This window comes from Myotis brandtii, unplaced genomic scaffold (assembly GCF_000412655.1).
Source record: "Myotis brandtii unplaced genomic scaffold, ASM41265v1 scaffold953, whole genome shotgun sequence".
NCBI classification, from domain to species: Eukaryota; Metazoa; Chordata; class Mammalia; order Chiroptera; family Vespertilionidae; genus Myotis; species Myotis brandtii.
The window spans coordinates 561,920-579,179 of NW_005371933.1; the positions used below are offsets into that span (position 1 = coordinate 561,920).

Below are 17,260 nucleotides of genomic sequence, written 5' to 3' on the forward strand. Positions count from 1 at the left end.
TGAAAGAAACGGGGAATAAGAACAGATATTATGAGGCAGGAGAAAAAAAATCTCCAAAACCATCCTGTTTTACATTTCCACTTCATGAATGCCCAGGTTGAAAACAATTGCTCACCTCCCCCAAAACAGGTCTGTGTAACAGATGCCTCCACCAATTAGCTGTTGGAGGCTCTACAGCTACCATCTCCCTCATTACTCCAAGTAATAAAATTCTGGAAGGTAAGAGGCCTAAGGAAAAGCTAAAGGAATAAAAAATTCACTTATAGAGTACATTTTGTTGTCATCACCTAGATAAAACACAGGTCCTGTACCCATTTTTTTATTTTAGGAACTGTTGATTTATTGTGGAAACTAACCTATCTTTTTTTAAAAAACAAACAAACATATTTTATTGTTTTTTTACACAGTGGAAGAGAGAGGGATAGAGTCAGAAAAATCGATGAGAGAGAAACATCGAATAGCCGCCTCCTGCACACCTCCTACTGGGAATGTGCCCACAGCCAAGGTACATGCCCTTAACCGGAATCAAACCTGGGACCCTTTAGTCCGCAGGCCGATACTCTATCCACTGAGCCAAACTGGTTAGGGCTAACCTATCTTTTTAATAAACTTTTGAGTAGCAATTTAGGCCTCTGAACTTAAATTTTACATTTCTTTGATTCCCTCCCATCCTTTACCACCAGGTAGCCATGGTTCTGTCAATGAATATACAACTCTTCTTTAAAAGCCATCAACAGGGCTCATGCTCGAAGGCTTACTCACCTTGAGAGCTGCTGCATGGTGCGACATAGTTCTGCCTACCCGCTTATCACTGCTGTACTGCTGGATGTCGGCAATCCACTCCTCACACTGGGCCATGATCTCAACTCTTTTCAAGTAAAAATGTTTGTGTATAACCTTAAAAATTAAACAAGCAAGGGAACAAAATGTGTTCCAGTCAGAAATGAAAAGACAAAGTATATAGCATTACAAAGGAATGAAATTTAAAAGACAATGCAATTTTTCCTATCCATAAAACTCAATTTAGTGAACTTTATATTATTAACAGAGAAGAATTAGGTTTATGACATCACATGATATATGTAAAAAGTCCCAGTTCTATAGCAGAAAATAATGCCTAGTCCCAACCAGATTCAAATAGTTAAATCCTATCCAGAGAGAATAAATAAGGCACATATAACATATTGCAATATATTCAGAAGGTGAATGTAAATGAACAAATGACCAGAAGAAAAGAATAAGAAAACTACTGACAACAGAAAAACTGTCAAAATGTAGTCAGATGTCTTTTAGGAAGTAGGTGGTTTTAAAAATCATTACTACTGATTTTCTATTATTAAAAACTATAGTCAAGTTTAGTTTACTATAAATACTCCAAATATAAGGCAAGTATAATCCCAATAAACTATATTCCATAATGTCTTTAATAAAGTATTACATTAATTTTATTGAGCATACCTCTTTAAAGCATGGTGAGGGGTTCCTGATTTGTTCTAGCATTGCCCACTTAACTGTTGCTTGTCGAATGTTGCCATCGTATTCTCGAGAACTCTGTGTGCCACTGGGAGTCCCTCTAGACCGTTCATATCCTGGTTCATTAAAATAAGGCTCAGCTACTAATATAAGAGACTGAACAGACACCAACACCTGAGCAACAAAGAAATTAAAAATATTTATAATGGGAAATTTTGACTAACGGTAAACTGATATCTGCTTTATCGACCAGGAGTTTCTTTTACATATTATTATCAGCATAAAATTAATGTTAATAATTATAAGACTCAAATACTTTATTATTAAAGCAAAATTAAAATGGGTAAAATCTTGAGCATAAGGTGTGCAGGAGGCAACCAATTGATGTGTCTCTATCACATCAATGAGTTCTCTCTGTCTCTCACCCTCCCTTCCACTCTCTCTAAAAATCAGTGGAAAAAAATATCCTCGGGAGAAGATTAACAAAAAAGAGCTACCTGGATTCAAATGAAGAAATAGTATTTATCATAGCTACATGTGGACAAAGAGTTTTCTTAGAATATGAATTCAAAATGATTTGGTAATTAACAGAAAAATGTCTTCTACATACCATAGTATATTATTACATACTAGAGGACCGGCGCAAGAAATTCGTGCACTCAGGGGGTCCTCAGCCTGACCTATGCCCTCTCGCAATTCAGGAGCCGTCAGTCGGACATCCTTAGCGCTGCTGTGGAGGCAGGAGAGGCTCCAGCCACCACCGCTGCACTCCCCAGCTGTAAGCTTCTGGCTGAGAGCTCTCCCGGTGGGAGTGCACTGACCACCAGGGGGCAGCTCCTGCATTGAGCATCTGCCCCCCCGTGGTCAGGGCATGTCATAGCAACCAGTCGTTCTCCTGTTCGGTCAATTTGCATATTTGCCTTTTATTATATAGGATGGTTATATTTAACTTAATAAACAATGTATTTCATTCCACAATGTCGGTTCACTAATTCTTAGTCAATTCTTTGATATTTTTATAAAGAGCTAGACTTTAATAGGCTGAATTTACTGTCCCTTTTCTATTTAGCTTCATATTAGCATTCACAAAATTACAAGAAATTCTCATTGTAATTTGTTCAAGAACTGACTAAATCAAAAACTATCTTTGTCAAAACAAAAAAATTAACCCTGCTGTATGGTCCTCTACCAGACCACTCAACTAGTCAGCAATCTTGTCTCCTACAGTTTTATGTATTTATTTCGTCACCATAGTCCCACCATTATCCATTCTGTTAACTTATTCTTATCTTTAAAATATCCACCACTTTATCATATTCCTCCTCTTGCCCCACTCCCATTAATAATTATTAACTTCCAATTTCCTTTATTTTCATGCTATGTCTTGTCAAGGATTTAATTCTTTGACTTGATACAGTATATTAAAATTTTATATATGTTTTAAATACAGGAAAGTACAAAATATACAATCCAAAATATTAATTTGCAATAAAAGCAATATAATGTGAAATAGTAACATGTTTGGGATGAGGAAAAGAAACAATCAAAATTAGTAAAATGCCTTAAGTCTTTAAAAACTTAAGTCTCTATGGAAAATTATGCTATTGAATAGGATTGTGATCAGTGGCTGATTTCAAGAATTTTCCATTTCAAGGAAAACAGTATTATATATTTAACATTTATAACCATTCTTAAATGGCTGATGATCCGAACCATTAAATATGTTAACTCCTCTTGCACATGACATCTTTATTAACATCCAACTGGAACAAACCTCTCACAAGAAATTATATACATTACTAGAGGCCCGGTGCACGAATTTGTGCATGGGTGGGATCCCTTGACCTAGCCAGCTATGGGGGCCAATCGGAGCAGGCTGGCCAGGGGAGAGGCCATGGGAGGTTGGCTGGCCGCGTGGAGGGACTGTGGGAGGTTGGCCAGCCACGGGAGTTTGGCTGTGGGAGCGCATTGACCACAAGGGGGCAGCTCCTATGTTGAGCATCTGCCCCCTAGTGGTCAGTGCTCGTCATAGCTACTGGCTGGTCATCCAGCCATAACAGTCGCTTAAGCTTTTATATAGAATAGGGACATTAAAAACCAGTTACATGGTTTGCCTCAAAATAAGAAAAGTTCTATTTGGACGGTATCCACAAATTACCTGAAAGATGGGGGAAATGTGTAGCTAGCGATGGACATTACTATGAATAAAGCATTTTTGATGTTTCTCTTGAAATTATCATGTTTTCTTTGATTACAAAATCTGCCATTATTAACCAGTACACCTAGTACACGGTAATAGAAAGCAAGAATCTGAGACCAAGATTACTATATCCAGCAAGGCTATCATTCAAAATAGATGGTCAAATACAGAGCTTCTCAGACAAAAAAAGGCTAAAGGAGTTCATCACCATCAAGCCAGCATTACAAGAAATGCTAAAGGGATTACTGTAACGGATTGCTGAGAAGAAGAAACAGAGAGATAAACCTAGCTATACAGAATTAAAATGGCTATAAATAAGTACCTCTCAACAATAACCCTAAATGTAAATGGATTAAATGCTCCAATCAAAAGGTGTAGGGTATCTGAATGGATACAAAAACATGACCCAACTATATGCTGTCTACAAGAGACCCACCTCAAAACAAAAGACACACACAGGATGAGAGCAAAGGGATGGAAAACATTTTTCCATGCAAATGGAAAAGAAATCAAAAGCTGGAATAGCAATGCTCATATCTGACAAAATACTTTAAAAGCATCATGCTAAGTGAAACAATCCAGTCAGAGAAAGATAAATATCATATGATCTCACTCATTTGTGGAATATAATGAACAACATAAACTGATGAACAAAAATAGAGCGGGGGGGGGGGAGATATACTAGAATATAATAGAAGTAATCCTGTTATTTGCAGATTTTTAATATTTCCTACAACTTTTGTGTAGCCTGCTTCTGAAAAAAGTTTCTAGTTCATGATAAGACTATGCAACAAACTAGGTGTAGAGGGACATGTCCTCAACATGATGAAGGGAATTATGGAAAATCCACAGCTAACAGCATACTCAATGGAAAAGAATGAAAGATTTCCCCCTAAGCTCTGGATGAAGACAAGCCTATTCACTCTTGCCACAGAAGAAAAAAAGCCACTTCTTGCTCCTGACCACACCAATTTCGTCACAATTGTGGAAGCCTAGATTCAGCAAACTACATAAAATATAAAGAAAGTTGTATAATAACAGTATTATTTATAAAACTAAAAAATTAGAACAAGATATTTTTAAAGGATATGCTCTAATGTTAAATGATTATTTACCATGTTGTATTTATTATATTAATTAAGATTATATAAACTATGTAAATGACAAAAAACCTTAAAGGGAATATATAGAAAAGATCATTTTTATGTATGGATAGTTAAGTTTCCCAATTTGTAAAATTTAAACCCTTGAGTATAAGTTTATTTTATAGAATTTATGTATAATACAGATACACAGGCAAGATAAAAGTTAATCATATTTAAACTAGAAAACTTTGAAAATTAATTGTAAATGTTATTTATAAAACTATATAAATTTTATTAAAATTCAAAAATTGGTTCCAATTCACAGATAAGTCTAATTTACTTAATGAAAAATAGGGTATCTCTGAGTTTCCTTTCATAATAAAACTCATAAGCTTAGTTTATGTTGTCAAGAGTAACCGGCACATAGAAAAAATATTTAAAGGTGTTGGGGTTTTTTTAAATAGAACTGACATAATTATTTTTAAAATGAAGTAGTTACTTGGAGAAATACTCTATAAAGTTCCTTAATTACTTTGTATGAGTTACATATCCTTTTTTTTCTTGGTTTCCATAATGGCAAAAAGGAAAAAATTATAGTTCTATTTCTCTGTTTCATAGGATGCAACAAGGTCTTTTTAGAGAGTCAAAAACAAGTGACAGCCTAAAAGAATTTTTTTCATTTCTTCTTTAAACTAATTCAAAATAAGAATGTAGGAAAAGAATCCTTTCAGGGTAGGTCAACTTCAGTAGGTTTACCTGAGAATAATTTATGATAGTCTTTCTTAAATAGTAAACTGTATATGTGAATTTAAACTATGATGTAGCAACAATTTGTTTCTTTAATAAACAAGTAACAAAGTTCATTCATGTTATTAATATGCTTATTTTTTCATTTCTTTGCTAGGATTCAGAACTATTAAGAGATCAGCAAGAAACATTAGATGGCATGGTGTGTGGAAACTAACTTATAAAATTTGAGACAGTACTTCTGAGCCTCAAATGAATCCCATTACTAACTAGATTTTAGAAGAACTATATCCTAGAAATATATAGTACCAGGAATTTATTAACGTCTACTTACATGAGTTTAAGCCCTATAGTGACTAGAAGATGGGATAATCTGTCTTACCTGTTGCATCATAGTATACTTTAAAGGCAACTTACGGAAATTTTAAAAGGCAATTTTGACAAAATTTAATTTGTGCCTTATGTCTGATTTTGATTCTAAACTCCAAATGAGATGCACCAACTGCTCACCTATAAACTATTTAATATTGATTTCCTATAAATCCATCTCTCTTTTTGTTTGGCTTATTGTTTATTCTCAATCACTAAAATAATTTCTTTCAAGTATTAAGTAGCTCTACATTTTCTAAGTGAAACTGTCAGAGAAATTTGTTTACTTGCAAAAAGCTTGAGGTCTGAGGATTCCACTTCTCTTCTGGTCTTCCATGCCATGTATTTAATATGCTTAAACAAACCTGAGGAATAAAGAGAAAAGCATAGACAGAATTGAAAGGAGTGCTTTTTAAAAGCAAACTGTCACAACTAAAAGTGAACTGCTAATATGTCAAAGTATCTCAGTTTTATGTCCCCAATCTAAACCCTTAAGGGTCAGCCTGTTAAAACAAATTGACATCTTCAGATGTGATTACACAATAACAAAAATGTATCAGTACCTACTATACATTAAATACAACTAACATTTCTAAATAAAAAATAACTTTTCCAAACAAAAATCAGTGAGAAAAAGTGGTATTATTTTTCATTTTTAAAAATCTTTTTCAAATTTTATAAATTTTGAAAATTGGGCATAACTTAATAGATCTTGACTTCATATCTGCCTCTGCATTCAATCTGTTGCAATATATTGTTTTGGTTGAAGTATATGGGTAAAATCTGGCCTCACACGACCATCAATTTGGAAAGAGGAAGACCTCACAGATACCGTGATAGGGTCTTGAGGATCAAACTTTAAGACATATTATATACTTGGTCAACTCAGATAGCAAGAAAGAACTCAAATTATCTGCCAAACACAGTTCAACATAAAATCCATGTATTTTGCAGTATTGCTTTCACAGAGCATTAAGAGAATAACAGGGAAATGGACGGCTTTTGGCGAAAATAAAACCAGGGATTTTATCTATTCTTGCAAACTAATTGGAAAATAAGCAGTTCTTTGAAAAGCAGAGTAGTCCATCTCCCTGCTGTTCTCTTAATGCTCTACATGAATTCATTTAACAGGTAATTTCATGAATAATTTTAAAAGACTTTTTGTTATGATTTAAACTACTAGAGGGCCTGATGCATAAAAATTCGTGCAAGAGTAGGCCTTCCTTCCCCCAGCTGCTGGCACCAGCTTTCCTCTGGCCCCCGGGCCCTGGGCTGCTTCCTTCCTCCAGCCGCCGGCAGGCACCTGGAACCCGGGCTGCTTCCCTCCTTCCAGCCACAGGCACCCGGGGCCTGGGCTGGCTTCCCTCGGGCCACCTGCAGGCACCCAGGACCCGGACTGGCTTTCCTCCGGCCCCAGCTTTGTCAGGAGGGATGTCCAGAATGACATCCAGAAGACGTCCGGTCTAATTAGCATATTACCCTTTTATTATTATAGATTGTCAGGCATACCATCCCATTTGATATCAAAAGCATCCCTGTGGCTACCAATAGCAGGTAATCTTATCCCTGTAGATCTTGAACCAAAGTAAATGTTTAATGACGGAGAATAAATGTTACCAGTATGCAATAGAACAAAAACTATATACAGACAATCCTCGGGTTATGTCGGACTCGATGTACATTGTTTTGTGGTTATGTCACCATCTCCCATTTATTTATATATAAAAAAAAAAAGTTTCGTCATTTCAACGTATGTACATTTGTGCTTTATGTTTTTTTATTATTTATTTACCACAAGTAAAGTTCAGGAATTGTTATCTTCCTTTTAAACTTTTTTTATTGTATCACTTCATTACTGCTGTGTGTGTGCTCCATGTGAGTGACATAGGTGCTTATGTGGGTGGGTTCCGACTTACAGTGAAAATCGTGTTACATCGCGCCATAGGAATGGATCTCCGATGTAACCCAAGGACCTTCTGTAATTCAGGATACTGGACCCTCAAGCCCCTACCCTACCCTCTTCTCTATACCAATAAGTCTTGAGAAAGTAATTTCTTAAATAAAATGTTAACATTTTACACTAAAACTCTTTTCAGGTTCCAGTCTCTCTCTCTCTCTCTTAAGTAAAGTCAGCCTTGCTATTTCCTCTTCTTTGCTCAGTTATAAAGAACCTGTTCTATGCTTTCCCAAAGAGAGTACGTCTACCCGTGGTTAAATCTCCTAAAATAAACCCAAACAACAAATTCCAATTTTATGACATGAGCTTATGATGAAGACAAAATGATACTTGCAAGCCCAGATCTGATGCAGGCTGTACCTTTTGAAAATAGAAAGGCAAAACCAAGGGAAAACTTGGGTTATCTTTAATATACCATCAACCTCTAGCACTTGCTATTCTCATATCATCAAAATAGAGTCTGCATGTGAAGTCTATAAATTTTTTCTGACCTTCTAGTGATTTTCAAACATTAAATACTCTCAGCATAAAATTTACTGTTGAAATTTCATCCAAATGTCCAAAATTATTTTGAAAAGTGATGGCTGTTCTTTTGAGTCAAATTTTAGAAGGTTTATGAAATAATTTTTATTATACTCATTTTCAACTTTTGGGGTGGTGGTGGTGATAGGAATGCATGTTACCATTTATAATAAAATATAAAACATTTTAACATAAAGTTCACAATTACTTCTACCACAGAAAAAAATTGGATAGTTATGATAGCAAGAGAAAGTTATTATATGCAAAAAAAGGAACATAGATGATAATACCATGCTTTTGCCATTCATCTAGGTTCAGGCACTTGTGAAAAGATAACTGGAATTGGAGATAGGGAAAGTAAAGAAAAGTGAGAGGCAAAAGACAGACATCTGGCTCTACTATCTCCAGATGGGAGGACGCTCTCAATTGGCAAAGGAACATGTTAAGTAAGTTAGTCCCTCGGTAACTTAAGACGGTAAGTGCTTCTTAATACTGTCTGTTTCTGCCCCTTTTGGTTCCTTCTCTCTCATTCCTTTAGCTAATCTTTACAGACAGGGAGAGAAGCCTGAAGAAAGCTATGTACTATGGAAATATAAATAAAACGAAATTTTTGTTGAAATTACAAAGAAACTTTGGTCACAACACTTTGGTACTAGAAACAAAAGACTAATTACATTACCTTGCCATCATTATAAAGGTTTGGATTGAATCGCACACTATGGCCACCAGTTGTTTCTAGATTCACAAGAGGGGGTGAACTGGGATAATCTTGAGGAAAATATACATCAAACTCAAAGCAGCCATTTGCATAAGGAGTATCCGCTGGACCAGTTATTAGAACCTAGTATGCATATACAAACACACAAAAGTCTATGTTACTGTTCAACACTGATATGTAGGACAACACAATCCAACATAAAAGAACAACCTTCTGACATTGTATATATACATCTCTACTAGAATGTGTAAAAATGAATACAGGATGAGGACATGGTTTTAGATTAAGATCAAATGATCTGGTTTTGATAAAAATGGACTGTTAAAAGATAGGTCTTTATTGGCAGCAGGAAAGCTTACCTTAACATCAAATACCTTTTAAAATATTAAGTTACTTTTTTTTTCTGAGAGCTTTCCTTGATAATATTCTCTATAGCATTTTCAACAAGTTGAAATTCTAGGTACATTCATTATCATATCGCAAAGTTATGAGGTTAATTTTTTGCTTTAATCTTCAGATAAGTTAATTTTTTCAAAATAACTTACTTTTAGTATTTTCCTCTGGGAAGAGACAAGTAGATACAGAAATAAAGGTTCTCATGTGACAACTTATGACAAAAAGGTTTTGAGAGAACAGTAAGTATTTCCCTTAGGATTTCTGGTAGTCCAAAAAATAGCAAAGAACCCAACAGTGAGTGTCGGAATTATTTAAAAAATGTTGTATGAGCCGCTCAACAGTTCTTTATTGTGCAATGTCTGAGCAGCAAAGCCCCTGGTTCTGAACAGCTGCCTGTGGAGGTAAGTGGCACTAGTCTCCATCTGTGGTAACTCTGATCTTTGCTTTGGGACTCCATTTTGGGATCCTTCATATTAGGTATAGCTTGTTGCTTAACAGAGACAAAGTCACAAGTTTGAATTTATGTGATCTATTTAGTGATAACATAATTCCTAGGTAATCATCCTATAATCGGCTCTATTGTTTTTAACAAGAAACAAGTAAGAGTGTAGCCATATAGGCAAGGTCTATGAAATTTCTATTAAAAAAATATCCAATGGAACAAAACAAAAGAGCAAGCAAACAAAAGAACTTCTCCAAATCAATGGGTCAATAGTTTCAGCAGAGTATCTTGCAAGGAAGACAGAATATTTAACCTATGAATTAAATCATAAATGTAAAGAAAGCACCTCCCCATGTACTAACTCTTTTAAATCACCAGTGTTAAAGCATAAGGGTGCAAGTTATTTATTATTGTATTACCATTACTAAGTTCATATATCTTATCGATCTGTAAATACATCAATTTCCTAAAAAATAAAATAAAAAATAATTTTGAAATCTGATAGTAGTATGAACATGAGAGAAGTATCTTGGATGACAAGGTAGAAATCCTGTAACTTTTTTTTCTACTGGCCAACATTAAATCCTTTGATACTATGCTCAACAAAGGTATTTTAGTATTTTCTTCTAAGTCTTTATTTTGAACAGCAGTCTCATCTGCATACTCTGAACTAACATTAGAAAAGAACTCCTTTCACTGACTCCAAAATGGTCAACAGAATTTTAAATTCACGGTATTTCTAGTGCTTTGTATGAATATTTAAATAGTCAGGGAACTATGGAAAAAGTTGCTTTGTCTACCTTCATGATGTCAAGTCGCTCCTCATCACAGCGCACAAACACACTAGATGATGACGAAAGAGGCAGTGAGGTCGAAAGTGTCACAGCTTCCTGAGCAAGGCGCCGGGCTCTGGCAGCACTGTTTGCATCATTTGCATTTTTCACCTGAGACATGTAGTGGTAATTTACTTTAAAACCCAACTTCCCATCTTCATCTTCAGAAACCATCTCAAATGTATCTAAATAGACAGAAAATACAAACACTGAAATAAAAAAAGAACCAGCATGGACGATACTTGTTTTAAATGACAAAAATCACTAATAAATCACTAGCCCTTCTTCCACCCAAAATGGAGAGGACTGCAATGTGGAAGAATAGTAAACTATAAACGTTAATGTAACACCTACTACTTCATTCATGGATGGAATCTATAATGGAAGCAAAAAACAAGAAATGATTTTTAATCTACAGTGTGGACACATTGGTGGATTATATCAAGCAGCTAAATGACAATGCAAAGTAGTAGATAATTTATTCTTAAATGAGTGGCATAAAATATTTTTGGCAAAATAATTCAGAATAAGAAATGTCAAAAAGTATCCTCGTTATATTTCTTTAAAAAAAATAAAAAATAGAGAAAGTCTTTATCTATTTCCCGATTTCGAAAATCAAAAATTCCAGGCTGAAGTTTACTCTGTATTACTTATGGCATTTAAGTTAATAGAATAAAAAAAGATTATTAATATTATTAGGATTATTTTCTAAGTACTTTGACAAAGCAATGATAAATTTTAATCTTGTGTTTATATAATTCTAAATATATGGAAAAACGTTAATGCTATTTATAATTAGTATTATATAAATCTTACCAAGAACTCAGTACAAGTTTCTAGGTAGGCTGTTTGGGTTAAATGATAAATCGGAAAATATATCTGCCTTCAAAGAGCTTATAGTCTTGCCTTCCTCCAGGCTAAGATATACAGAAATAGAAGTAAAGAAAGAATACAACTTTCTGCCTATTTATTAGACATCTGGCTTTGTTTTTTCTAGGTTTCTACTGAACCATGATATCCAAATATAACTATAGCTATGAATTCCAAGAGATAAAAAGATGCTACAATTTTATGTGTGTGTGTGTGTGTATGTGTGTGTGGGTGTGTAGTGAGAGAGAAAATATGAATAATTCATGGTACAAGCAAGTTTTAAAATCTTTAATTTACCAGAACACATTTCAATAGCACCATTAAAAAATCTGAAATGAAATCTAAAGAAATGAAGATTAAAATTTCAACTTACCAAACTGTAATCTCTTCATAACAGCCACGTATTTTTCTTCAAGTGATTTTAATACTGATAAAGGTTTGGGTTTCATTGCCACCTTCTTTGAATAGTCACCTAGTTTCTTTTCTATTAATTTTAGAAGATTAAAACAAAAAATGATTAGCTTCCAGAGTTCAAATTTGGAATTCTAAAAAATTACCAAACTCTTGACAATCCTCTTCCTACTGAACCATTTTAAGAATAAAAAAAAAAAATTATTTCTATTTCATAAACATAACTAATAGGGCTAACAACCTCACCAATTTTAAAGCGTAAATTTATGAAATGGTAATTAGGTTTCATCCATTTAGTCAAAACAGCACAAGTTAAATAGATAATTCAGAGTCATTTATATCTTCTGTTGCTATTACATGAAAATACCAATTTTAACCAAATTCTGACAGTATTAATATACTATTTTCTATCTCATAAAATGGCATTTTTCCATTTCATGACTTTTAATGAGAAAAAATTTGTGATGCATGCTCAGCCTATAAAATTTAGTGTTAGCAATCATACATAGTAAATAAATATTTAGAGGTTACTCCTAATTAACTTAAAAACATGACACAGAGTCCTAGCCGGTTTGGCTCACTGGATAGAGCGTCGGCCTGGGGACTGAAGAGCCCCGGGTTCGATTCCGGTCAAGGGCATGTACCTTGGTTGCAGGCACATCCCCAGTAGGGGGTGTGCAGGAGGCAGCTGATCAATGCTTCTCTCTCATCGATGTTTCTAACTCTCTATCCCTCTCCCTTCCTCTCTGTAAAAAATCATTAAAATATTTTTTTTTTAAAAATGACACAGAAAAAAAATTTTAGGTAAATGAACACCATTAGCATAGAGGAAAGAGAAAGTCAGTTTTCAGTAAGTAATGGAGCAGCATGAAAAAGCAGAGCTGTACCCTGGTTTGCTTGCCGTAAACTGGTCGTGGCTGCATAAACGATCTCTGCAGTCCTTTGGATATCTGGTACCAAAAGAGTAAGTCCTTCTGGTTCTTGATCAGATGCATCTGGTTTTACTCCTGTTTTAGCATTTTCCCTTTTAGATCTAAAGAAATTTTTTAATTTGGAAAAAATGAAGGAAAATTAAGATTTCAGGATTGAAAAATAAATATCTCCGTAAGTCAACAATAGTAGTTAAAAACCAAAATGATAGTGTGCATTTCATTTGATATACACGATATATATCAGAGGTAGTTTACATTAGATTTATTATTGCTTCTGATCTGATAATACTTAGCATAATAACTAGTTGGCTATATTTTCCCTCCAAATGTACAAACAAACAAGAGATAAACATTGTAGAAATGTCATACTGTAAAAAGACCCAGATACCTGATGTGTCTTTGAATCCACAACTTAAAAAACATACTTTTAGTAATTGTAAATACCTAGAAATAGAAAGATCACTTCTATATGTACAAGTCTTAGGTATCTATCCAGTCTTCTAAGATTTAGGAACCAAAGAACCACATATACTTTTAATTCTCACTCTCTATATTTCACTTAGAGTATATTAATATCCCGGGTAGGGGGGTATTCCATAGTAAAGTACAGGTTCACTATTAATGTATCTTAACACGATGTGCTTCTATATACTGAAACTTAATATAAACACTAAGTTCTAGGGCATAATCATTTAAAAGATAATCCCCTGTTATTCCCTATTCAGAGTCTAAAGTGTAGCCAACCTTCTATCAAATTGTGTATCATAATAAGATGTGTTACAGCAAGGTTTCAGTATATAAGGCATCAAAATGTTTCTAAAAATTTTCTAGATGTATGCAGTAGTATTTACAAGATTCACTGGAAATAACAACTAAATATCAATTGCCTTTTTCCTATTTCAATTCTCAGCATGTTATTCACACAATAAACATCATTACACTATTGCTTAGGTACTAAAAATCTACCTATTTGCTAATTCATTATTAAATAATTTTAAACAAATGAAAATCACATGTAAGCAAACATGTTTAAAATATTTCTGCTAAGGTCTGATCTAAACTACACATCACTTATTTTCCTAGTTGCATACCTACCAACAAAAGGACTTAACTATTACATTAAAACAATATTTCACAAAGTGAGCATCGAGCCTTAGAGAACTATGAAAGACTAACAGAAAGTAGAAGAGTCCTTAACAAAATAATTATTGTTATCTATGTACAAATGAACTTTTCTTTATCACAAAGACAAAAACCTGCTCAGAAAAGAAGAGGTAAATTAAGAAGAGCCACTCAGTGGGTAGCAAGCATAGAAGGATACAGTATTATGCATGTATTCTGAATGGGCTCCTAAGATGTTTTTAACTATAAGGTACATACTACCTCACCTGGCAAGATGATTTAAGTGAAGAGAGATACTGTGTCACTAGGTTATTACCTTTTCTCCTAGACTCTCTTAACTTCCCTGACTCCTTATAAGAAGTCAGAGAGAACACATGGCCAATTTTCCTTTGTCACTTAGGAACCACTTGATAGATCTCACACTGTATAACATTTTAGTCATCAACTTCTGTATGAGTAGGTGTATATAAACATATATGTTTGCATACGTATGTAAGGAAATATAGTGAATGTTTTAAAACTAAAATGTCATTTTTACTGCTAGAATCAAAGATAATGTATCTTTTATACCTATAAAGTAAAGTTGAGACTATAGTATAATAGTGAGTCTGACCATTTTCTTACTGAAGATATGATTTTGGTAGACAAGCTCAAACAGTCTCAACTTCTGTATTTACCAATAGCTATTCACAATCAGTATCAAACAGAGAGTCAAGAAAGTGTATAAGCTGTTTGACAGCAACTCCTTTGAATTTATAAGGACTCTCTCTCCCCAATTATAAAGAATTCTCTACCTTACAGCAGGGCTTAAAATATTCTTAAGTAACAGGGCCACTGAAGCATAACAGGAAAACAACAATAAACAGGTTGAGAACACAGAAGAGTTATGGTAATAGCTTTAAAAGATGATTTTCTAAAAATCTATCATCATTCAGTTGACCTGAAATAAAGATTCACTTAAAGAAGCATATCTTGCCAAGCAGAGAAGGAAGATAGGGGAGTAAAGCTCATTTTTCCAGAATTAAGGTATTCTCACCTTGAAGAAACAAGAACCTCTGGTCTGGAGAGTACACTGTATCAATGCAATATAGGGCAAGTTACCCTGGAAAGCTACTGATTCTAAATTTCAAGCCCTATTCATGAATACCAATTTTCTAATTCCAGTTTTGGAAAGATGACTGATAGGAGAAATCCCTATTATTAAAATGGTGCAAATAATTAGAATGGGAAATTCTATTATCATAACTTTTTGACAGCAAAATAAAAAATGAAAAAGTGCAAACATCCACAGAAGTTTAAAAATATTATTTTTTACGCTAAATGTGTACAAGAAATGATCATATACATCTCATACTGAAGACAATGGTTCACTCAAAGCTGATAAACCTTAGACCTTTACAACCAGGTTCTAATGAGAAATTATTATGTCAGCAGTCTTTCTGGCAAAAACATATGGGGGGAAAAAGAGACACTCTCCCAAAAAAGAGTAGTTCAAATATAGGAAGAATACAAACTACCTGCCTAATAATACAACTAGTCATTGTCTGACATTGCACTACAGCCACTAGTCTCTTTTCTATGAAAGTTGCAGGTTACTGTCAACCCATATGTAGGCCCAGCTCATGAAAAAAGGCCATACCTTAGCTCACATCCTGAAGTCTGTGTGAAAAGCTATTTGAGTTCAAGGCACCTAGCTGGAAGTAGGTCTTTGAGACTGACAATGGATCCAACATGGTAAAAGCAATCAGCGACGGCCGCTACCATGGTATCCGCTGCTCTGTGCATACGTTGAATCTGGTTGTGATCACTGCCCTGAAGAAATATGAGGAATCAACTGAAGTTTCTACTATTGCACAGAATTATCTGCAAACATTTTCCACTCTGCTGTGAATTTCAACTAAACAGCTAATAAATTAAGCATATTCTGGCTCTGTGACATAATCTGAACTAGGATGTGAGCAAAATGGGAAAATCTTTGTGTAAACAAAGGGGAAAAAAAAAAACACCCTATAACTCAACATTCAGTTATATTAAACTGCCTCTGCTAATATCACCCAAATTATGTTGGATATTTGTAAGACTAAATACAAAAATACAAGAATTATGTTCTTTTTTATCATCTCTAAACTGAAAACAGCATAATATAGCTATTTTCTTAGAACATTAAAGAAGACCACTTCGACTCCTGCACTCCTAATTCTAAAGTCAAAACATTCATGCAGTTGAAATAATAATTTAAAGAAGAAGTAATCTGGAGACTATATCCTGAAATGTCCAGATTCAGGACTATTAAGAATCAGCATCTTAGGGAAAGATTCTAAAACTACAAGAAAATGAAATTTCTACATTTACCTATAAAAGGTACTGTGTCACAGTTCACAGTGCTAAAGCTCTTTGCCAGGAATTACAGTTTAAAACAAATTAATATTAAACGTAAGATTTTTGAAAAATAATACTGTGGACAATTATTTGCTTCTCATATCTCCAGAAGACATTAAAGTGATCACTGAAAGGCACCAGTAAATGGGGCAAAGATCGCTGTAAGATGAAATATTTTCTGTGATTTATTTAAAGCTTAGTTTTTAACTCTAGATTCCCTTTTGTTTTTGCTTAAGTTTTTGCAAACAAAACTGCCACTTTTAGTTTTCAATATGGTTTAAATCAAAGTTTAAAATAAAAGCTTCCTCTTCTTGGGAAGCATTTATAAGCAGTATGAGAGAAGAAAATATTCAAAACAAAGGTATGAGCAGCCCTTAAAAATAAAACCTTAATTTCTAGATCAGATAAAAATATAGTAAGGTTTAGGTCACATTAAACATCAGAAGACAATGAAGGTACTGTGTGCAATGGAGTTGTCTCAAATAATATACATCGCCAAAGGGCAATCCGACTGAGGAAGAACTTTAAAATAAATGTTGGCATTGCTATCTCCATCACCCAGTAAAAGGTTGATGAACAACTGAACTTTATGGTCAAAACAAATGCTTCTTGGCTAGGAAATCATGCCCTTCTAATTTTGTAGGTTTTGAAAGGCAGAGGAAAAAGAGAAGAAACTAGGAAATGTTTCTCCAACGGAAACAAAGTAGTGGGAGGACTGGAATGGAAATTCTTTACTGATTGAAGCCCTAGATAACTAGCTTAAGGGAGTTAAAGTAAGAGTTTGATTTAAAAAAAAATATATAT

General features: G+C 34.1%; 1 protein-coding gene across 1 annotated transcript in view; it reads right to left on the reverse strand.

Annotated features, from left to right (window-relative positions):
• Positions 1 to 17,260, reverse strand: part of BIRC6 (baculoviral IAP repeat containing 6) — a 161,298-nt gene that overhangs the window by 1,612 nt on the left and 142,426 nt on the right. Inside the window, exons 66-72 of the mRNA XM_014533188.1 lie at positions 12,911 to 13,056; positions 11,986 to 12,096; positions 10,710 to 10,927; positions 9,033 to 9,194; positions 6,162 to 6,239; positions 1,459 to 1,647; positions 763 to 897 (exon numbers count right to left, since the gene is read on the reverse strand). Coding sequence (XP_014388674.1) covers positions 763 to 897; positions 1,459 to 1,647; positions 6,162 to 6,239; positions 9,033 to 9,194; positions 10,710 to 10,927; positions 11,986 to 12,096; positions 12,911 to 13,056 — 1,039 coding nt within the window. The remainder of the gene's footprint in view (positions 1 to 762; positions 898 to 1,458; positions 1,648 to 6,161; positions 6,240 to 9,032; positions 9,195 to 10,709; positions 10,928 to 11,985; positions 12,097 to 12,910; positions 13,057 to 17,260) is intronic.